At 43.0% G+C, this 23,134-nt stretch overlaps 1 protein-coding gene across 1 annotated transcript in view; it reads left to right on the forward strand.

Moving 5' to 3' along the window:
- The window catches only part of LOC148366774 (cilia- and flagella-associated protein 70-like), a 45,819-nt gene that overhangs the window by 9,083 nt on the left and 13,602 nt on the right, over nt 1-23,134 (forward strand). Inside the window, exons 6-20 of the mRNA XM_088333573.1 lie at nt 1-89; nt 2,017-2,199; nt 2,562-2,656; nt 5,199-5,289; nt 5,596-5,733; nt 6,755-6,958; nt 8,823-8,894; nt 8,972-9,063; nt 10,335-10,395; nt 12,701-12,883; nt 14,977-15,108; nt 17,184-17,312; nt 19,462-19,595; nt 19,679-19,794; nt 22,659-22,865. The exon at nt 1-89 is cut by the window's left edge and continues 103 nt beyond it. Coding sequence (XP_088189699.1) covers nt 1-89; nt 2,017-2,199; nt 2,562-2,656; nt 5,199-5,289; nt 5,596-5,733; nt 6,755-6,958; nt 8,823-8,894; nt 8,972-9,063; nt 10,335-10,395; nt 12,701-12,883; nt 14,977-15,108; nt 17,184-17,312; nt 19,462-19,595; nt 19,679-19,794; nt 22,659-22,865 — 1,926 coding nt within the window. The remainder of the gene's footprint in view (nt 90-2,016; nt 2,200-2,561; nt 2,657-5,198; nt 5,290-5,595; nt 5,734-6,754; nt 6,959-8,822; nt 8,895-8,971; nt 9,064-10,334; nt 10,396-12,700; nt 12,884-14,976; nt 15,109-17,183; nt 17,313-19,461; nt 19,596-19,678; nt 19,795-22,658; nt 22,866-23,134) is intronic.

The raw sequence follows: 23,134 nt of genomic DNA on the forward strand, positions 1-23,134 counted from the left end.
CACTTCCTGACACATTTAATCAGAGTTCAGGACCATCGGCCCCTCCATATATATGCACGGCTGTAATAGAGGTCCCCTGTACTGCAGAGGTGAGTGCAAAATATGGCATTATTCTTGTACAACAGAAAAGACGCGGCGTGCAAAGCTTTACCAAGGCCAATCAAAAATGTCTTTGACTAGCACGTAATTGCAAGTCTAATTCCTGGTAATAATTGAAGGCTTTTTGATTTTGAATCATTGAATGTTGATTATAAAACTGTGTATTTAATTATAAATAATTTAGTAATTCATTACTTTTTTAACTAACACTTTCTAAGTTGATTATCATTATACAGGGTGTTTCAAAATCACAGGGCAGATTTTTACTTTAAATACAGTGGAACCTCCTCGGTTCTCAACCATAATCCCTTCCAGAACCCTGTTCGAAAACTTATTTGGTCTATCACCGAAAATCGTTTTTCCCATTAAAAGTAATGTAAAATCGTTTTAATCCGTTCCAACACCCTGAACATAGACGTTCGCGTTGGCGCAATCTTCCGTACGAAAGATTACGCTAACATGAACGTGTAAAAATAAAAAAAGGATTATCAATAGGATTTCTTACCTTTGTGGTGGACGGTGGGGAGAGAAAAATCATCAAAAGTTTTTCGACCTCTTCCAAAACTTGCGGCAGTTGCTTGCTTATTGCGCTAACTTCCTTAGCCGCATCACTCGATTTCACAGCCTCCTTATTCTTTACTATCGTACTGATAGTAGATTTAGCCATGCTGTATTCACTAGCAAGATTGGAAATTCGTACACCTCTTTCATATTTAGCCATCATGTCTTTCTTTAAGGCAATAGTTGGACGAACAACTCGTTTTTTGTTTCACCTGTCCTGCTTGCACCGACCTTCTTCGGAGGCATATTCAGGGGCTAAAACACCCGTACGCCGCTCAGCATCGCACGCTAGCGTACCGGCGTTCGAACTCCGATTTTTTGACCGAACAGCGAAGCAAGAATTTCTCGAAATTTTTGGTCGGAGTCCGATATGTTCGAACTGAGAGGTGTTCGAAAACCGAGTTTCCACTGTAGCTTGGAAACTATTAAGGTTCTGGTAAATTTAGAAAGCTTGTAAAATCAATTTTTACATGGATCTATCAGGACCAGAACGGGAACAGGACCCAATTGCGTTACGTTTCTCACAAGTTTTATTAAAGGAAAGAGGAAAGGCTGCGCCAACGATCCGGTATTCGCTAGGCGCGGGAGGCAGGTCGCTCTAAACTCGGAAGTGGATCTTCCGTGGCGAGCGATGGCGGTGTCGAAAACGGAAAAACGGGTCGGTAGCCGGGATAGGAGAGCAAAAACGTGGTCGGGGTCGGAAGCGAGTCGTAAATCAGGATGGGAGAGCAGACGTGGTCAAGATCAACATGGGTCGTAGCCGGAGACAGACGGAAGGCAAAAACAGGACAGGTGGGAGTCAGGGTCGAAAAGGCTTGCCTAGTATTCACTGAGGTTTGCAGACGGACTGGCCAAAAGGGGACAGACAGGAGTGGGTTTAAACAGGGACAGAGAGCCAATCAGAGTCCGAGGCAGTTGGCGCCAAAGGAGCGGGCATAGGCGATTCATATCAGTAATTATGACATGATCATTCAAAGATGTTCAAATTGAGCCGATGTTCAAATTCGTGCCAAAGGTCCCAAAATTGGAACTGGAAAATGCATGGAGCTAAGTAACACATAAACCAGAAACAAACACAAACAAACCTGGTGTGCTCGAGTCATTTTCATTTGACTTTGTTTCTGGTTTGAGCTTTTCTTTGTTTCTGAACCCATGTTTGTCACTTTGTACCTCCTTTTCATTATTAAATGCAATCCCTCTTTATGAGGTCTCCCTTCCTCAGTTTGTCAGCTAAACAACACACCTACTTTCTTGAGTTTTGAATTCGGCAGTGTAAAAAAAAACATCTGTAAAGATGCAGTGTCTGGTTCCTTTCGATAAGTAACCTTTGGCTTCCATTGATTTTCGGTTTTCCAGAAAGACCAGATATTGTTGTTCAGCGAAGGACAATTTAAGGCTGGGGGCCACCGAGAAGACAACGACCGACAGAGGAAAAGGCCCCATCATGCCCATCTGGCACCAGGCAACCACTTTTTGCCAGGAGCCTTTTTCCACACTCAACCGATTGATCAAGAAGATGGCGAGCTCACTGCTTTAGAGGTATCCTACCTCTTAGGTCCACCACTGAAGGGTGGATGAACCACCGAATTGGGAGTGTATTATATATTTAACAACTGGGCCGGTTGACCTGAGCAGGAGAGAAAAAAAATCAGATTCATTACATTCAATGCCATGAGGCATTAATTCCACTTGCACGTTCCTGTAAACTCTAAAGGGCAACATTATTCATCCGCAAAAACTTTTGTCATGTCCCTAGCCATTAGCTGGGCATCTTTAATGGTTGAACAATTGTATTCCGTTTCACTTTCATTTATATTTTATACACTGGTTAATTTAAGAGAGATATTCAGAGCAGTTAATATGTTGCAAGTACATTTATCAAGCCCATGTAACGGTTTCAGGATCAAGAGTTTCGTAATGAAGCTGAGACCTTGCTGAACAGAGTAAGCTGGGACATAGAAATGCCCTGTTTTCTTGATGCTGAAGGAGTAACCAGGTCAGTCCACAGTATTGCTCCCTTCCTTTACTCAAAGTTCCAAAATGACTACGTTTGAATTTATAGAATATTAACATTCAGCTGCATAACAAATGTTGAGGGATTACGACAGAATGTTATATACCACTACCTGCATTTTCTGCTGGGCATCATCTAAATTCCTGACTACTTGTAAGGATGTGTGGGTGGACCCAAATGGGAGGGAGGCAGGAACTGGCAGGGGTGCTCAAAATATAGATGGCATATAATAACAAAAAAAAACAAGGGGGCACAAAACAAATAACATGTTCAAACAAAATCCATCCATCCATTGTGTCCATCGCTTATCCTCAATAGGGTCGTGGGGGTGCCAGAGCCCAGCCATCTTTGGGCAGTGGGCAGGGGACACCCTGAACTGGTTGCCGGCCAGTCCCAGAGCACACAGAGACTTACAACTCACACGCTCATTCACACCTAGGGACAATCTTGACCGGCCAATTAACCTGACATGTATGTTTTTGGAATGTGGGAGGAAACCAGAGTGCCCCGCGGAAACACACCCAAGCACAGGAAGAACATGCAAGCTACTCCCCGGGGGATTGCAGTAGCTGGACTTGAAAGCTGACAAAGTCCAACCAAGAAACAAAGACCGAAACCGGAAAAAGAAAATTCAAGGAACAAACTAACAAGTGCACACTAAACTACTTACAAAATATCGAAACAAGAAACCCCCAAAACAGCAAACAAACTGGATGTGGCAGTGGAAATGCTAGAAACAAAGTAACAAACCAAAACACGAAAGAGCGCAAAACAACTAACAAAATGTCCAAACTAAAAACAGGAAACAAAAACTAAATCAGTGGTAGCAAATGAAAATGACCCGACAACCAAAAGACACAGGTGCAGGCTCCCGTATCCCTGTCCCAGCGGCGGCTTTTAGTTTCCTGTCTCAGCGGCAAAGAGAAAGCCACTGGGCCGTTTCTTGTTTCCTGTCTCGGTGGCAAGGACAAAGCCCTTGGGTTTTCCTGGTTTCCTTTCTTGGAGAAGAGGAGAAAGCCCCTCAGCCTCTCCCTGGTTTCCTCTCTCAGCTGAAATGAGCAAGGACTGTTTGCTGTAGCTGCTGTAATTTTTGTATTTAATTTTAGGCATCCAGGCCTTGGGACTGGGGGGTTATGTCTGGGCCTGGTGCGCCTCCTTCTACCAGAGGGTACCAACAGGGTTTGGAACCCAAGAACCACACATCTGTCCCTAACTATCCTGACCCTTCACAATGACATTTTGGACAGCACATGTCATCGGGTCATTGGTTTTCTTTAGTTTATGGTCTCTTGTTTGGACATTTTGTAGTAGTTTAGTGCCCCCTTGTTAATTTGTTACCTTGTTCCTGCATTTTCCATTTGAGATTTTGGTTTTAGACAGGTTTGATTTTGTCTGGACAAGTCATTCGTTTTGTGTCCCCTTATTCGTTGGTTACTTAGTTACTGATTTTGTTAACAAATACCAACCTTATTAAATAACATTTTTGCGCACCCATGCCTGCGTATGCTCGTCCCCAAACGGGTCCACCCTCAAAACTCAACACTACTTTAAAAAAAATAATGCAGTTTTGCTTGCTCATGGCACTGAAGTTAGATGACTGGATCTGTTGATTGCAATAACTGTGCCGACACTGGATCTGTTGATTGCAATAACTGTGCCGACATTATCATGTCAAATATGCTATATGTGTCACAAGCCAGGAACGGAGACAGGGCCCAATAGCATTCGTTTACTCAGTTTTTATTAAGAAAGAGAGCAGTGCTTGCATCCACGATCCGATGATCGTGGGTCACGGGTAGCAGATGGCAGGAACGCGGAAGTGGCACTTCCGTGTCGAGCGAGGGTAGTCGTTGACAGCGAGAAAACAGGTCGATGGCCAGGACGAGGGAGCAAAACAGAAACGGGTCCAGACAAGAGGTCCGCAACAGGTATCAGGCGGGAAACAGGGCAAAACAGGTCGATGGTCGGGACGGAGGAGCAAAAGCAGAAACGGCTCCAGAAAAAGGTCGGCAACAGGTATCAGGCAGGAAAAAAGGGCAGGATAATGTCGGAGAGTACAAAAGCTTGCCTAGCTGAGAGCAGAGGTTCGCAGATGGTCTGACGGGTTCCTTTCGGAAGACAGGAGTTTAAAAACAGTCCAACAGCCAATCAGGTCCTGTGGCTGTTGGCGCCAACGGGGCAGTCGCAGGTGCCCTGAATCAGCAATCATGACAATATGCACAACAGTCAGCACAGATGAAATTATTTGCCCTTCCCTGCCATCAATCAATAACTAAGACACAAAACAAATAAACAAAAAAAACAAGGCAAAAAAAGTATGCACAAAAAAATATAAATGGTCAGAATAAAATATATGCAAAATATAGCATGTAATCTAAATAGAGCAGTTTTGCATTGATTTAGCAGAACGCAAGATCGAAAAGGGGTTGGGCATTGAGAGATTTCAGAGTCCTGACAGTGATAGAAGAAGCTGTCCATGAGCCTGCTGGTTCTGGCCCTGCAGTCTTTTTTATTCTGAATTTAGGTTGCGTCAGAAGATCACGGAGAGCAGATTTTGGCCGCTTGAAATCATGAAATCAACGATTGCCAATGAAAAGTCTGGAGCATCTTCCAAGGTAGTGAGACACTGCTAGGATCAAAATATTTGATTGCGTCATGAAGCCAGGATTCAAACAGCCAAGATTTTCGCCACTGATCCTGGCCGTGATAACTATTTTGCCGTCATTGACACAGTTCTTAGTGAGGGTTGTCAAGTGGCCAAATGTTTGGACTGTTTGAATCCTGGATGGTTTTGTTGTTTTTACAAGTACTAACGAGGATTGCCCATGCATTTTTCTTTTTCATATCAAGCAGAACAAATACCAGCATGACAAAAAATGTGTCTGTTCTCTGATCATGAATAATGAACTGTTTTTGTGTAGCAAACAGATGAGGACCCGCATATCCCCAGCCATGGTGTGGCCTTTATTGATATGGGGCGCCTACTTTACCCAGGAGTAACCCATATCCGAGGAGCATACAGCATTCAACCATACTCAAGCGCCTTATTACTTAGCAAGGTAGTGTACATACCCACATACCTATACATAAAAAAAGCATAGAAATTTTGGGTCAGTATTTCTCAACCCGAGTGCCATTGCAAACTAATATGATTGAAGACAGGAAATGTATTATTATTTGCAAAAAGCATGCCAATGATAAGCAGAGTATCTGTAATAATCTTCCTTATCAATAGTTGGCATCAAAACACCATTTGTCTCGTACAGTACAGCAAACCTTTGCTAGACATTATTCCCTGAAAAATGTGAAAATCTGTAGTTTTGCACTTTCAGAAAAAAACAAGGATCAAACCTATGACATCCTTATCAACTGAAAGTATACGACTGTCGCAAGATAACAACTATAGATCTACAAATGAAAACACTGAGCACAGAATTGCAGTTGAATAAATGGTCTTTATTGTCATTATACAAAAGTACAACAAAATTAGAGGGCTTCTCCTTTTAGTGCAAGTAAGTGATTTAGAGAGTGTTTGGCTTGCTGTACGTTTGCATTGGGTATCTTTGAATTGAGCCAGGTCGCAGCAATTATCCAAATACAACCGTCTTGTACAGCATGTAGCGGTTTTCCATGAGTTGTAGCTGCAGGTCATCCGTTACACAGGTAATGGATCTGGCGTTTGTGAGATACTGGCTCGGCTAGGGTAGCTGTGAGGATTGTTTGGTAGCTTAGCCTTAGCACCGGGCCGGACCTACAGCCTCGCTATTGCCTTCTCTACCGACGCTGCATAAGTCCCTTACCGGTCCGATAACAATCCACTGAGCACCTACTAATGATCACCATTTCTACAAGTTTTTCGACTTTCCTCAGATTCCGATTCAATTGATGAATTTTTCATCGATGAAACAAGCCGCTAAAAGCTAGCTGTGGTCGTCCTTGGAAGTTTCTATTGTGTGGCGGACACATTAACTTGTATGCCTGGCCTGCTGACAGCATACACCATCTCATCAGAGTTGCGCACATAGGCACCCTATAACTTGAAACTGTGTTATTATATTGAAAAAATGTTTTTTTCCACAGACCAGGCGAAATTTCAGCTTGTTAAAAGAGCAGTTAAAACCCGGATCCAGCAAAGATCGTTCTGCTACTGGCACGGGCACAGCTACAGCCACAGCGACGGTGACAGCTCCAGCTAGCGCTACGCCTGCTACAGCAACGGCGACAGCTACAAGCTCTACCAAGACAAATACAGGAAAGGCCAAAGACGCCAAAGGGCATACGAAGGTTAGCATGTTTAAGAATCATCGTTGGGCACGTTACTGAATTAAAAGTAATTAGTTACATTTACTTGTTGCCTTATTCCAAACAATAGCTGGGTTAGCCCCCAGATTAATGACACCTAAACATAATGTAAATACTCACATTGAAGCTGACCTCCTAAAACTGATCAAAATAGCCACATAATGAAGGTTAAATAAAGATTTGTGTACACCAAACTGTGGAAATGGTAAACCCTACATATTTCCCGGCTTGTGCAATCTTGAAAGCTTGCCAAATAACAGTTGACCCCCTGATTTCAGTATATTGTTTTATAGCTGTAAATACGGCATGAATTCGACGATATACGGTAGGAAGAACATCAGAATATCAGAAGGGTGAAGTTACGTGTCCACTTCCCGTCGCTAGAGGGCAGTCTGGTTTCATGTTAAAGACAATATTGTGCAGTATTTTCTCAGGTTAAGCAGGCCTAGACTAGTACCGTAAATTCCGGACTATAGAGCGCACCTGATTATAAGCCGCACCCACCACATTTTAAGAGGGAAACCGATTTTGTACTTACACAAGCCGCACCTGTATATAAGCCGCATGCGCCCACATTAAAAAAATGTAACACAAACACAAAATTAACCCAAACCCCACTTTAAGTCCCGCGATTGAAACTGAATTCCCTTCATTAAAGTACACAGTCCAAAAGTCACAGCCGGGAAAATTAACGGAAAATGATACCGACACTTAAGGTTTGATGCAGACCTGCAGAGTCCGGGTCTTGTTGAAAGTAATCCAAGGAAAAAGTGTATATTTCCAAAAGTAAGGGTGAGAAAAATATATATCCACTATTGTCCGCCGCGTCCACAAACAAGTCTCACCTTTACTCCACTTCCCGTCAGCCCGCGTTTGTTCCGCCCCTTCTTTTTAATTCGCCCGTGCAAAACATATCAGAATAAGGGGCTCAAATAAATACATTACAAAAATATACAGTTGCAAATACATTTTATACATGGTTACACATATTTTCAAAGAAAGACGGTACACCGAGAGAGTTTTCATAGCTTTAATAATAATAATATAACTTTCATCCCAAACCGTGCCTGTGACAGGGCAGTTAATGGTAGCAACACGCTCGCAACACAGTAAAAGGGCCTATTAAAAAAACATACCGTACTTGTAAAAATCACGGTAAACCGTCCTCATCTTCCTCCTTAGAACTGAAGCCATCAAGGTCGTCTTCCTCAGTGTCGGAAAGAAACTTTGTCATATAGACGTCGTCCCACGCTCCCTTATTCCAAAACACGCTAGCAACACGCTCGCAACACAGTAAACGGGTCTGGTAAAAAAAACATACCGTACTTGTAAAAATCACGGTAAACCGTCCTCATCTTCCTCTTGTGCCTTTCTTTTTGCATTTTGCATGAGGAGGGTATGTTTACGCTAATTTAATTTATGCACAAGCCAAGAAGTTGCAGTCTTCCTCAGCGCATATATTCCACTGGTCTAAATCTTACCTTTTGTACTCGAGCGCCGCTGGCGGCCGTTAGAGAAATTTCATAAATTGGCCACATCACTGAATAAGCCGCAGGGTTGAAGGTTTGGGAAAAAAGTAGCGGCTTATAGTCCGGAATTTACGGTAGTTTGAGCTGACGTTATTTCCAATTCAATGCTTGAACTCCTCATTTTTTTTAAAGCAGTATGACAATTGAGCCAAGTGTATTCTTATTCATAGCTCCCACTTGAGTTTTTTATGTTTGTGTTGAGTCGGTTCAGGTGTAAAGAACATGAAGTCTAGAGCCGGCCCCCGATCCAAACTTGAGTTTGAAATGTCTGTATTATTTAACAACTACTGGTATTTTAAGTGGTGTGGTTGTGTTAGGCGACTGGAAATCAGAGTGGCGCAAGCGGGACTGAAACCAACGGATCTGATCACATCCCACCAGACAGGAAAGTAAGCTTCCACATCTTCCAAATGGTGATTTTCGGTATTAACGTGTGATGTGATACAAAATCCTTCTTTTTTTGCAGGCTTATATGGATTTTAGGTCATACATCATCGTTGAAATAACACTGACAAATGCACTAATTCGCAAAACATCTTCAGAAGAGTTGGCAAGAAGGTACAGTTGTACAGTACAGATAACAGATACCGTAAATTCCGGACTATAGAGCGCACCTGATTATAAGCCACACCCATCACATTTTAAGAGGAAAACCGATTTTGTACACACACAAGCCGCACCTGTATATAAGCCGCATGCGCCCACATAGCACTAACACAAAATTAACCCAGACCCGACTTCAAGTCTCGCGATAGTAGCTGAATGTCCTTCATTGAAGTACACAGTCCAAAAATCACAGCCGGCAGAGTCCGGGTCCCGTTGAAAGTAATCCAAAGAAAATAGTGTATATTTCCAAAGGTAAGGGTGGGAAAAATATATATCCACTATTGTCCGCCGTGTCCACAAACACTCACCTTTACCGGTCCCCACTTCCCGTCAGCCCGCGTTTGTTATGCCCCTTCTTTATAATTCGCCCGTCCAAAACATATTAGAATAAGTGTCCAAAATAAATACAAATAAATATATTACAAAAATATTCAGTTGCAAATACATATTATACATGGTTACACATATTTACAAAGAAAGACGGTACACCGAGAGAGTTTTCAAAGCTTTAATAATAATAATATATATTTCATCCAGGCAGTTAATGGTAGCAACACGCTAGCAACATGCTCGCAACACAGTAAACGGGTCTGTTAAAAAAAACATACCGTGCTTGTAAAAATCACGGTAAACCGTCCACATCTTCCTCCTTAGAACTGAAGCCATCAAAGTCGTCTTCCTCAGTGTTGGAGAGAAACTTGCGTCATATAGACGTCGTCCCACGCTCCCATCCACTCCTGATTCTGTGCCCTCCTCTCCGACCGGCTTTTCGGAACCCGTTGGTGATGGTGGATTTTTTGAGGCTGCCCCACGCTGTCAGGATCCACTGGCAGACTTGCGAAAAAGTTGCCTTTCGCATGCGGCCAGTTTTCGTCAAAGATTTCTCGCCGCTAGTCAAGCCAAGAAGTTGCAGTCTTCTTCGGCGCATGTATCCCACCGGTCTAAATATTACCTTTTGTACTCGAGCGCTGCTAGCAGCCGTTAGAAAAATGACATAAATTGGCCGCATCACTGAATAAGCCGCAGGGTTGAACGTTTGGGGAAAAAGTAGCGGCTTATAGTCCGGAATTTACGGTACTAGAGTTTTTGTTTTAAACATTTCAGATGACATCTTTTGAGTTTTAAAATTAATTTGATGAAATACGTTTGCTAATTTTTTCAGGCTGTATGTATTTTGTTGTGAGATTGATTATAAATTTGGAATATTTTTCTATCTTCTATAGGGTAAAAGCACTGATCCCTCCAAGACCGCCATCTTCCATTGGACCTAACAAAGCTGAAAGAGTAAAGCATTTATTCCGTGAATAAGGCTGCCATTATTGTGATCTTCGGTTTTTGCAAAATGTTTTACGGAGCATTGAATCTAAATTGCAAATCATTTACATATCTGAAAGGACCTTGTGTATTATTTAGCGCCTCCTAGTGGTAAAGAAACTTAATTCATTAAAAAATAAACAATATTTATTCGAGTAATATGCAAAAATATATATACTATTAGGGCGGCACGGCGGCTGAGTGGTTAGGGTGTCTTCGACACAGTTCTGAGGTCATGGGATCAAATCTAGCTATCAGCCTTCCTATGCGGAGTTTGCATGTTCTCCCCGTGCTTGCGTGGGTTTCCTCCCACATTCCAAAAAATGTTTAATTGGCCGGTCCAAATTTTTCCTAGATGTGAATGAGCAAGCTAGTTTTCGATCTGAGGGTGTCACCGGCCCACTGCCTGAAGATAGCTGCTCTAGCATCCCCGCGACCCTACTGAGGATAAGCGGTGCAGATAATGGCTGGACGAATGGATATAAACTACCGTATTTTCCGCACTATAGGGCGCACCGGGTTATACGGCGCACCCCGAAAAAATAGTTTTTGGACCTATATTTGACATACATAAGACGCACCGGATTATAAGGCGCTACAATGGGAACGTGGACAAAACAGTCAGATAGTTCAGTCCAACTTATTACCCCCTTAACATTCCGAAAGCTTGCAAAGATGCAAATACGTGTCGTAGACACGTGCGGATGCGGTGTCCGTACGATGTCACTCAAATGCATCGTTCCAAATATCATTCGGAAGGTTAAAGTCTTGGGATTCAAGAAATGCCAACCATTCCTTAGTTTCTATTTTCTTTTTCGCTCGCAACTTTACTGTGCATATGACAATAAACACTAATTTAAAAATAGACACTTCATTCCATTCATTATCTGCACCGCTTATCAAAGAAACATCGATTTCAGTCTGAAACAAGATACTGGGAAAATATATAGCCGGAGTAGCTCACCGAAGTCGTTGCGTTCAATAATAATATGCAACCATGGTCCTCTTATATCCGTGAGTGTAGTAAATCCAGGAGAATAAAATATTTACAAATACAGAATGGTTTAACATGTTTCCTCTATGCCGTAGACAACCACACTTAGGGGCGGCAGTAGCTCAGGAGGTAGAGCGATCGTTTTAGGATTAAGGGATCCCAGTTCGAATCCCGGCTTGTCCGTGTTACATGCCGAAGTGTCCTTGGGTAAGACATTGAACCCCCAATTACCCCCAATAAGCAGGTTAGCGCCTTACATGGCTGCACAGATCACGGCCGCTATTGGGAAATGTGAAGCACAATGTAAAGCGCTTTGGGAAGTCATTGACTTGAAAAGCGCTATATAAATGCAGATCATTTCATTTCATTTCATTTCACTTGCTATTCACATTCATCTTTTTCAGCTAATTCCAGGCTTTGTTTTGCCGCTTTAGACTATCCCAGCCTGTAAATGATAAAAAGGATCCGCCCCCTTTACCTCCGAATAACTTTAGCCAATAGTGATCGATTCAAATGATGATTGACACATTGGTTAGCCAATGAAACGCCGTTAAATAAATCCCAGCATACACCGCGGACTATTTGGCGTTCGTGGGAAAATCGAGTCGGCGGCTGCAAGTTAGTTGGAAGACTTTGCGATTTAATATTGATCCATAAATAAGGCGCACTGTATTATAAGGCGCACGGTCAGCTTTTGAAAAAAATAGGCTTTTAGGTGCGCCTTATAGTGCGGAAAATACGGTATTATATAAATGTGAACTATTTTAAACAGTCGTAGGTCGAGAAATTTGTATGTCACTTAAAGAAAGGCATCTGACATGATAAAATTAAGAAGAAAATTGGTGCGGTTTGGTCTCTTTGAATATCCGTAGTTTGTATTCCTCTGTAGTGTTCTTTTAGGTTGCGCTACACAACATCTAGTGTTCAAATGTTACACAGTGTCCCTTCAAGTGATTTCATACCTGTCAACCTCTCCAGTTCCTTCCATTATTATTGATTGCAATTCCCCTTAGAGATAATAAACCGTACAAACACAATGAGGCACCTATTCACTCACAGCAAGACAGACTATGTAAAACACCGCTAAAATATATTTAGATAGGATCATTTGTTGAGATTATTGATAGAAGATGCATCAGAAATTGTTTTGGGAACAGGTCTTTTATAAGCAAAGTTGTGCAAAAAGTTCAGTACAAGTTAGCCCAACATGTGAGTGAGTTGATCAACTTCCAAGTCATGCAAAAGTTTTTCCTAACACTAAACTATTTTTTTACACTTCAGGCTGTACAGAACTTTCACAAGCAGGTCTGCAATGTGGTGAAACATGTTTTGGAGCAATACGAGGAGTTGTTCGGACAAAGATTTAAGATGCCCGGCGATTGCAATCGAGATCAAATGATGGCTCAGCTTATGGGAGCTCTCAATGTGTCTGGGAGATATTTTGCCTTTAAAGAGCAAATAAAGGTACGACAAACTGCATGCTACAGTTGTGTTCAAAAGTTGACATGGCTCTCTTGAGTTTCCGGTTATTTTCTACAGCTCTCATTTTTCTCTGATCTCCGATCTGAGTGATTGGAACAGATAGTTCTTTGTCACAAAAAACATTCATGAGGTTTGGTTCTTTTATGACTTTATTATGGGTTACAGAAAAGGTGATCATATCTTCTGGGTCAAAAGTATATATAAAGCCGCAGCTAATATTTGGTAACATGTCCCTTGGCCATATTCACTTCAATTTGGCACTTTTGGTAGCCATCAACAAGCTTCTGCCAAGCTTCTGGTTGATTGACCGAATTGGTGCAGTTCAGTTAAGTTTGATGGCTTCTGACATTGACTTGTTTCTTCAGCGTTATCCACAAGTTTTCAATGGGGTTTACGTCAGGACTTTATACAAGCCTAATATTGTCACAAGCCAGAGACAGGGACAGGACCCAATAGCGTTCGTTTAACTCAGTTTTATTGAAAAAAGAGAACAGTGCATGCTTCCACGATCCGACGATCGTCGGACACAGGCAGCTGATGGCAGGAACACGGAAGTGGCACTTCCGTGTCGAGCGGGGATAGTCGTAGGTGTCAGGAAAGCATGTCAGTAAGCAAGGGCGGTAATCGAGTCCGGAAAAAAAGGTCGGCAACAAGTATCAGGCAGGAAACAGGGCAAAACAGGTTGTGGTCTGCAACAGGTATCAGACAGGAAACAGGACAAAACAGGTCGATGGCCAGGACAGAAGAGCAGGGCAGAAACGGGTCCAGAAACAGATAATCAGGCAGGAGAAAACAAAGCAGGGGATTGTCGGAGGGTACAGTGCTTGCCTAGCAAAAGCGTAGGTTCGCAGGACGGTCTGACGGCTTCCTCTTGGATCCAGGGGTTTAAAATGGGTCCATGAACCAATCAGCGCATGGGGCTGTTGGTGCCAACGGGGCATTCGCAGGTGCCTCGAATCAGCAATCATGACAAATTTAGCCATTCCATTACTAATTTTGATGTGTGTTTGTGGTCATTGTCCTGTTGGAACACCCAATCTTCGGGCTGATGACTTTAGGTTATCTTGAAGTATTTTGAGGTAATCCTCCTTCATTATCCCATTTACTCTCTGCTCTCACCAGTTCCATTGGCAGCAAAACAGCCCCATAGCATAATACTACCACCACTGTGCTTGTCGGTAAGCAGGGTGTGCTTTGGGTTAAAGGCCTCACCTTTTCTCCTCCAAACATATTGCTGGGCATTGTGGCCAAGTAGCTCGATTCTTTTTCGTCCGACCACAGAACTTTCCTCCAGAAGGTCTTATTTTTGTCCATGTGATCAGCAGCAAACTTCAGTCGAGTCTTAAGGTGCCGCTTTTGAAGCAAGGCTTCCTTCTTGCACTGCATGATGATGCAAAACACGCTTGACTGTGGACACTGACACCTGTGGTCTAGCAGCTTCTTATTCTTGACGGATCTGCTTTTTAGTGATTCTCGGTGGAGTCTTCACCCTCCTGACCAATTTCTTTTAGCAGCAGGAGATAGCTTGCGTTTTCTTACTGATCGTGGCAGTGACAAAACTGCACTTTATACTTACAAACAATTGTTTGCACTGTTGCTTTTGGGACCTGCAGCTGCTTTGAAATGGCTCCAAGGGACTTTCCTGACTTGTTCAAGTCAATGATTCACTATTTCAGATCCATGCTGAGCTCCTTTGACTTTCCCATTGTAGCATTTGTGGGTGTTTGCCTCTAATGAGCCCTATTTGAGTGGCCTCAGAGAAGTCACCAGCTAATTCGTGTTGCTGTATGTACAATTTTGACTCACCCGATTTGATCACTTTTTCTGTTAACCCATAATAAAGGCATAAAAGAACCAAACCTCGTGTATGTTTTTAGTGACAAAGAACTATCTGTTCCAATCACTCTATCAGAGAAAAATCGGAGTTGTAGAAATAACTGAAAACTCAAGACAGCCACATTATGTTCTTTACAGGTGTATGTCAACTTTTGACCACAACTGTAACCCTTTTTACTTTCAAAACAAACATGCTTTACCCAGATTTTTTTATGAATGCGCGTGCTTGTTGTGTGCAGCCTGCCGTGGTGAAGTTTGTCCGTGACAAGATGCAGCAGACGGACACTTTTACCGAGCAACAGGATCTGCACAAATTCGTCAGCAAGCTCTATGTTGACCTTGTGGATGAGATGCATGTTGCTCTTAACAAAGTACAAGCAAAAACACTCTCACAACCACTTGAGCATGTATAGTTCTCTCACAGGTTTTGCTAAGATTCCCCTCCAAGACATCTTGCCATATATCAGGCTTCAAACTATAAGATAAAAAACTAAATAAAATCTGAAAATATTTACTCAGAATCAACATGTGAGACACAACCATGAAAAGAAACCAAATGTATTCAACATTTTTAATGTCATAACAAATAACAGAATTGAAAAGTTGAAAAATATTGGCCTCCTTTGAGTAAATACTTTGTACAACCTCATTTTACTGCGATCACAGCCACAAGTCTTTTGGGAATGTCTCAATATGTTTTGCACATTTTGAAAGAGAAATATTTGCCCATTCTTCCTTACAAAACAGCTTCCTTAAAAGTTACTTAAAGTGTGATGGTTTGTGCACAGCATTTTTACATATCTTTCCACAAATGCGCTATAGGACTGAGGTCTGGACTTGGCTTGTCCGTTCTAAGTTGTAAAAGGATTCCATTATAGATTATGCTTTAGGTTTAGGGTTGTTGTCCTGTTAGAAGGTAAACCTGCGCCTTATTCTCATGTCTCTGCCATAATCACCCTGTATTTTGCGCCATCCATCTTCCCATCAACTCTATCTTCCCAGTCCCCTCTTAAAAAGCAAACCCCAGAGCGTGATGCTGCCACCACCATGTTTGACAGTAGGGGTGGTGTTTCCAGGGTGATGTGCAGTGTTACTTTTACGCCAAACGTGCATTCAACCCAAAAAGTTCAATTTTGGTCTCATCTGACCACAACATCTTGTTCCACATGTTTTTTGTGTCTCCCATGTGGCTTCTTGAAAACACCAAACAGGCTTTTTATGGTATTCTTCAAGAAAGGCTTGCTTATCTGATTAGTTTTCTCCTTGTTTGGGCCAAAAGTTACAAGGGGCGGCCAGGTCTTGATTGGTTTGCAGTAGTTTTAGGCTCTTTCCATTTTGATACTCATGCTCGCATAATATAGTGTAAATGTTGCGGTATCTTCTTGTATCCCATTCCTCTTTTACATTATTCCACGACTTTTATCTCGGACCTGCCTGGTGTGTTCTTCGGTCGTCATAAATATGTCTGTTCTGACTTAGCCTATTGCAGAGGAGGTGCATTTAAACCGAGACTTAATGAGACATAGTCTCACTCTCTTTGTCATTGTTAGTTAATTTGTCATTACCAGAACGGAAACAGGACCCAATTGCGTAATGTTCACCAGAAGTTTTATTGAAAGAAAGAAGAAGGGCTGCGCCCACGATCCGGTGTTCGCTGGACGCGGGGAGCAAGTCGCTCTCGCACTCTGGATTGTGATCCAAGCACGGAAATGGGTCTTCCATAGTGAGCAATGGCGGTGTCAGGGACGGAAAAACAGGTCGGTAGCCGGGACTGGGTGAGCAAAGCGTGGTCGGGGGTCGGAAACAAGTTGTAAGCCAGGACGGGAGAGTAGACGTAGTCGGGATCAAAAATGGGTCGTTAGCCGGGACGGGAGAGCAGACGTGGTCGGGATCAAAACGAGTCGTAGCCGGAGACAAAACGGGAGCAAAAACGGGACAGGCGGGAGTCAGGGTCGAAAAAGGCTCGCCTTGTATAAACAGAGGTTCACAGACGGACTGACAACAGGGGATCGACAGGACTGGGTTTCAATAGGGACAGGGAGCCAATGAGAACCTGCAGCGGTTGGCGCCAAATGAGCGGGCAAAGTTGATTCACATCGGTAATCATGACATAATTGGGTCAACATAGGATCATTCAGAAGTCATCTGAGAACTTCTGGAGTCAATTGGCTAATCTGAGAGAACAATATTTTTGCAACACCTACTTTTCAGTTTTTTAGTTAGTAAATATAATGTAAAATGTTGAAACAATTTGTTCCCACTTCACAATCGAGTCTCACATGTTGTTGAATCTTAGAAAATATTTTTAGTTATTTTTCTATAAGATTAAAACCTGTAATATGGCAATATGAAGTTTTTGGGGAGGCTAATACTTTCGCTAGGCACTGTATACACAAATAACATTAACATTGACAATGAGTAACAGTTTTGATTCAAACCCATCTAGATATATTCGAATGGAATCGAGGATGACGCTCCCGACGAGGTCCATTTGAGCATCTCTCACCTGAGACATTTTGCACGAGAGGCTCAACTCATAGGAGACTACCAATTGGCTATACGCTACTACCAAGAGGTAAGCACAGATCCACTCATATTTCTAATCCAGGGGTGTCAAACCCACTTTAGCTCAAGGGTCACATGGTAGAAAAACATTCTCATCCGGGCAAGATGAGTAAAATAATATGGAAAAAAAGTGTTTCTTAGCTGGAGGGCTGGGGAACCTTTTGGAGGCTCACAATTACATTATGATACAGGGATGTAAGATTTTATTATACAATGTTTTTTTTCCTAAATCCTTTCTTTTCCTTCATTAAATTGTATTCTCTTGTAGTGTTTATCCAACTGCACATTTAAAAAAAATGAAAACTGAAGAGTGTCATGAACCAGAACAGGATCAGGACCCAAACGCGTGACGTTACTCACACAAGCCTTTTATTTTACGGGAAATGGAGAGTCATGCACGTTAGGCAGCAGTCTGGCGTGAAATGATAGGAAGCCAGAGGCCGACGAGATCGATACCAATTGCCCGAGTTGATATCGGACAGATGGGGTCGATACCAGACAGGAGAGACTGGATAGATAATAAAACAGGATATCGAAAATAAACAGGACAAACTAGATGGGAACGAAGACTGATATTAAACAGGACAAAAATAAACGGGAACAATACCGGACAGGGCAGCACGGCGGCGCAGTGGTTAGCGCATGTGCGGCACAGTTCATGTCATGGGAGCCTCCTGCGTGGGTTCAAATCCAGCTCCAGAACTCCTGTGCGGAGTTTGTATGTTCTCCCCGTGCTTGCGTGGGTTTCCTCCGGGCACTCCGGTTTGCTCCTACATTCCAAAAACATGCATTTCAGGTGAATTGGCCGGTCCAAATTGTCCCTAGGTGTGAATGAGCGAGTGAGTTGTCTGTCCCCGTGTGCCCTGCGATTGGCTGGCAACCAGTTCAGGGTGTCCCCTGCCCACTGCTCGGAGATGGCTGGGATGGGCTCCTAATGAGGATGAGTGGTACAGCTAATGAGATGAGATGAGAATACCGGACAGGGAATACCAACAGGAAAACAGGACCGAGTCAAAACCCACTTGGGGCAGAGGTTCGTTGACGGACTGACACTGGAAAAATGAGAGCACTGAGCGTAAATAGACAGAAAGCCAATCATAAAGCTTTGACTATCATTTTAAAGCTCATTTCTTCAAATTTCCATTAATACCAAAAAGCCAAATTAGATACTTATCCTCACTGTGACTCATTTTCGGTAGATCAGGTCACATACATATAAAATAGCTCTATTTTAAACACCACCAATCCTTTCATCGGATTTACCGTAAATTCCGGACTATAAGCCGCTACTTTTTTCCCTACCTTTCAACCCTGCGGCTTATTCAGTTATGCGGCCTACTTATGTAATTTTTCTAACGGCCGCCAGCGGCGCTCGAGTGTTGCTACCATTAACTGCCCTGTCACAGTCACCGTTTGGGATGAAAGCTATATTATTATTAAAGCTTTGAAATCTCTCTCGGTGTACCGTCTTTCTTTGTAAATATGTGTAACCCATGTATAATATGTATTTGCAACTGTATATTTTTGTAATGTATTTATTTGTATTTATTTTAGACACTTATTCTGATATGTTTTGCACGGGTGAACGAAAAAGGAGGGGCGGAACAAACGCGGGCTGCCGAGTTTAAGTGGGGACCGCTAAAGCTGAGGGACAGACAAGGAAAGAAGAGGGGGTAAAAAGTTGGTTAAAGAAAAAAGAGTTGCGTGAGTAAATGTGTTCATCTGATATATTTTTCCCACCCTTACCTTTGGAAATATACACTTTTTTCCTTGGATGACTTTCAACGGGACCCGGACTCTGCAGGTCTGCATCAAACCTTAAGTACCGGTATCATTTTCCGTTCATTTTGCCGGCTGTGATTATTGGACTGTGGACTTTAATGAAGGATATTCAGTTTCAATCGCGGGACTTGAAGTCAGGTTTGGGTTACAAGTATAAATGTGGGCACGTGCGGCTTATATACAGGTGCGGCTTGTGTATGTGCAAAATTGGTTTTCCTCTCAAAATGTGGTGGGTGCGGCTTATAATCAGGTGCGCTCTATAGTCCGGAATTTGAGAAGTGGATTTTCATTTCTCGATTTCGATGGCAGCTTGTCATTTTAGGGTGGAACGCTGATTTAAGTGACCTGAAATGAAAAGCCTGTCTTATTTCCTGCAGTTGGTTGTGAGGAATCCTCGTGAGCCCTCTCACAAATTCGAGTGGGGGAACCTCTACATGCAGACTGGAGACTACTTGAAGGCTAAACAGTGTTTCCACGACGCCGTTGCCGTCCAGCAGTCTCACCAGCCCAGGTTGCAACAGAATCCTGTTCTTCAGACATTTTAAAGAAAATAATGCTAACCCCTTAACCTCTCTGTTTATCATTAATCTCTAGTCTGATGATGTGTGGCGTGCTGGCAGCCATGTTTAACGATTTTGAGCAGGCCGAGACTTTTTTGGAACGAGCAAGCAGCGTAGAACCACCCAACCTTGTGGCCTGGACTTTGCTTGGTAAGCCTTTCGACCGAGAAGATGCATTTGGAAAAAAGCTCCACTCGTTTTTTTGGGGCTCGTACGTGTGCTTGAAATCCTTGGAACTGCTTGAATGTAATTATTTATTTTTCAAGGATCGAAAATGTGCTGGGCTAACCACCGTGTTGCCTGTGCGGCACAGTTCTGAGGTCATGGGTTCAAATCCAGCTACCAACCTTCCTGTGCGGAGTTTGCTTGTTCTCCCCGTGCTTGTGTGGGTTTCCTCCCACATCCCCAAAAATATGCATGTCAGGTTAATTGGTCGGTCCAAATTGTCCCTAGGTGTGAATGAGCGAGCGAGTTGTCTGTCCCTGTGTGCCCTGCGACTGGCTGGCAACCAGTTCAGGGTGTCCCCTCCCCACTGCCTGAAGATGGCTGGGATGGGCTCCAGCACCCCCGCGACCCTACTGAGGATAAGCGGTGCAGATAATGGATGGATGGATGGATAAAAATGTGCTTGAATTTTGGGTGAAGGGCTTATAAATAAACCTACATTCACCCAACAATTTATGCGCGCTCGTTTCTTGGGGGAAAAGATGATCAGGAAGCCGACATTTCCACACGGGGGTAGATTTATTTTCCCTAAAAATTCAACTAAGTGTACTCCAACGAAAATGGCCGAATTAATGACGTTGGAGTCTGTGAGAAGCCTTTTTTTCAAGTCCTTTAGCTTTCTCCCATTGGCCATCTTCTCCCCGCATAATGGCGTGCCGACTCCTCCCATGGGCGCGCCAAGGAAGTCCCCTGGGCTTCACATTCTCATAGAAGAGTCCCGATGTCTGGGGTACTCAAAAGAACACAGAGCCTTTCTACGTCATCAGGGCCTTTCTGCGTCACCAGCGTCTGGATGTGCTGATTGTCTTATAAGCCTTACGTCCCGTTCCCGCCGTTCCTGTAAACAACATTTTCCACCAGGGTGCCCTGACCTCGCACCACAGCCCAGTCAGTGAATATATTTTGCATTAAATGTAATTTGTATTCAATCGTATAAAATCCTTTATAGTCCAATGTATAAAATCCTTCACTACTCATTTTTGCCATTTTTGAATGCCGACAGAAAATTTCGTTTTGTAGTTATATAGGCACAGGGCAGATCAACAGAAAGCTTCAACCCTCACATTTCATTAAAAAAGTATGTCTCTGGCTTTTACCCTTGTTTCGTAAACAACAGTTGAACATTGCTCAGTTTTTTCTTGAAAATACTTGTTTCCAAGAACACTTCTGAGAAAAACAGCCTTTTGTGAAAGTATGCATTTCAGGCAGTACTTTCATTTCTGTGTTTTTTTTGCATTTGTGATACTGAGCACCGCCAGGCTGTACTTCCCCTAGACACACCACAGGAAGTGGTTCCCCTGAGGGCCGTGAGTGATGCCTCTAATATCTAAATAAAGCTCCATTAACACAAGGGCACTTTGCTTGCAAAATAACATTTTATGACAAGCACTCTGAACTTGTGAATGAAAAATGCAAGAACTTTGCAAGAACTATTCTGTGCTCAGTTTTCCAGTAAGGTGATAACTTGATTTTAGTCACCAAAGCAATTGAATTCCTGCGGACGTGCACGGAACGTCATCTCACTCCACCCCGACGATGCCTTTTTTAAAAAAGAAAAACGCCTGAAAGCCTTAACTGTCTGTACTTATCCATATATTCGCTACTCTGACCACACTCCTTTACTATGCCTATACTGGCCATTTGGGGTCACCTAGACACTCTCAATCACTCGATACAAGAGGCAAAACTAGGAAGTGGGGGCTTCCTCTATGTGTGGACAAAGATTTGTTCAAAGTCATCCAATTGTGATTTTGCATGCTGAAATCAAACCCAGAGGTTTGATACTCACTGATGAGCTGTGCCAAACCCTTATATAAAAACAACAATGTATATTTATGTTTTGGCACTAATGGACAATGCTTCTGAAAACATAGTCATATGGCATCGAATGAGTTAACGGCAGCTGACATTAGTTTGTTTGGCATTGTCCTATGAAGCGCCATCCCCCTACAGATTGTGCCCAAGAGGACAGGTGTTACACCCAAATAGGGCAGTATGAAATGTGTATTAGTTCAAGGGTTAAGTTTCAATTATGGACATTTAGTACGGGTCATGCAAAAAATCAAGGTAGCGTTTCCCTGTGGTAAATTGTAATGGGAAGAACTTCCTGCAACTGAAAATATGTGGAACTGCAAACTACACGAATCATACCGGATTTCTTTTTTTTTCTTTTCTGGAAGTCCATAAAATGTCAAGAACCGGAACAGGAGGAGGACCCAGATGCGTGACGTTTATTTTACGGGAAATAGGGCAGTCATGGGCGGAAGACGTAAGGCAGCAGTCTGGTGTGGAACAACAGGAAGCCAGCGGCCGACGAGGTCGATACCAAATGCACGAGCAGATATCGGACGGATGGGGTCGATACCTGACAGGACGGGACAGACAGGATTGATATCAGGCCCTGGAGACTGTAGTCCGATAACAAGCAGGACGAGATAGACGGAAACAAGACCAGACACAGGAGATCGAAATTAAACAGAACAAAATAGCCGAGAACGATACCGGAGATCGATATTAAACAGGACAAAATAGACGGGAACGACAGGAAGAACAAGCAGGAAACCGGACAGAGTCAAAACACACGTCTTGCGGGTGCATAGGTTCGTTGACGGACTGACAAAGGGTGAGTGAGAGCACTGAGCTTAAATAGGAGGGAAGCCAATCAGTCAACGAGCCGCAGCTGGCGCCAAACGGGCGAGGCAAATTGGGCGCCATGGGCAACTGTGACATAAAAAGTTCTTGAATCCGGCCATGAAAAAGGTTTATAACCCTGGTATTTGCCTTTTCAGGATTGGTCCAGGACAGCCAGAACAAAGCTATCCTTGGTGAGAGGGCTTTCCTGGAGGCCAAAAGCCTCCTGAGAGCAAGGGAAGCAAGTAATCAACCACATAAGGCAGAAGAGTCAGATGTGGATGAAGAAAGCGAAAAGCAGAAGGTTCTGGAAGAAGACAAAACCAATCCACTTACGAGCCACTCACCAAATATGAAGCCTAGCGGTAAGAAGCTTACCATTTCATTTACAACTCGTTTGGTCCAAGACCATTCAAAACCCTTTTTTACGTCGGTAGCCATCAATGGTACTGGAACAGATTTTTTAAATTGCTCTACAGAAGCAAATCAGTTCTCCCTCAGGAGTCCCTCGTTTTTTTGCAGGGGTTGCGTTCCAAAAGGGCTTGCGATAGTCAAAACCCGCCAAGTAGAAACCTTTATTTATTTATTTAGTAAATAACTTTATTATACATTAAAACCAAAGAACACCCCCAAT

Source organism: Urocampus carinirostris, chromosome 4 (genome assembly GCF_059441175.1).
Source record: "Urocampus carinirostris isolate Australia breed hairy pipefish chromosome 4, RoL_Ucar_1.0, whole genome shotgun sequence".
NCBI classification, from domain to species: Eukaryota; Metazoa; Chordata; class Actinopteri; order Syngnathiformes; family Syngnathidae; genus Urocampus; species Urocampus carinirostris.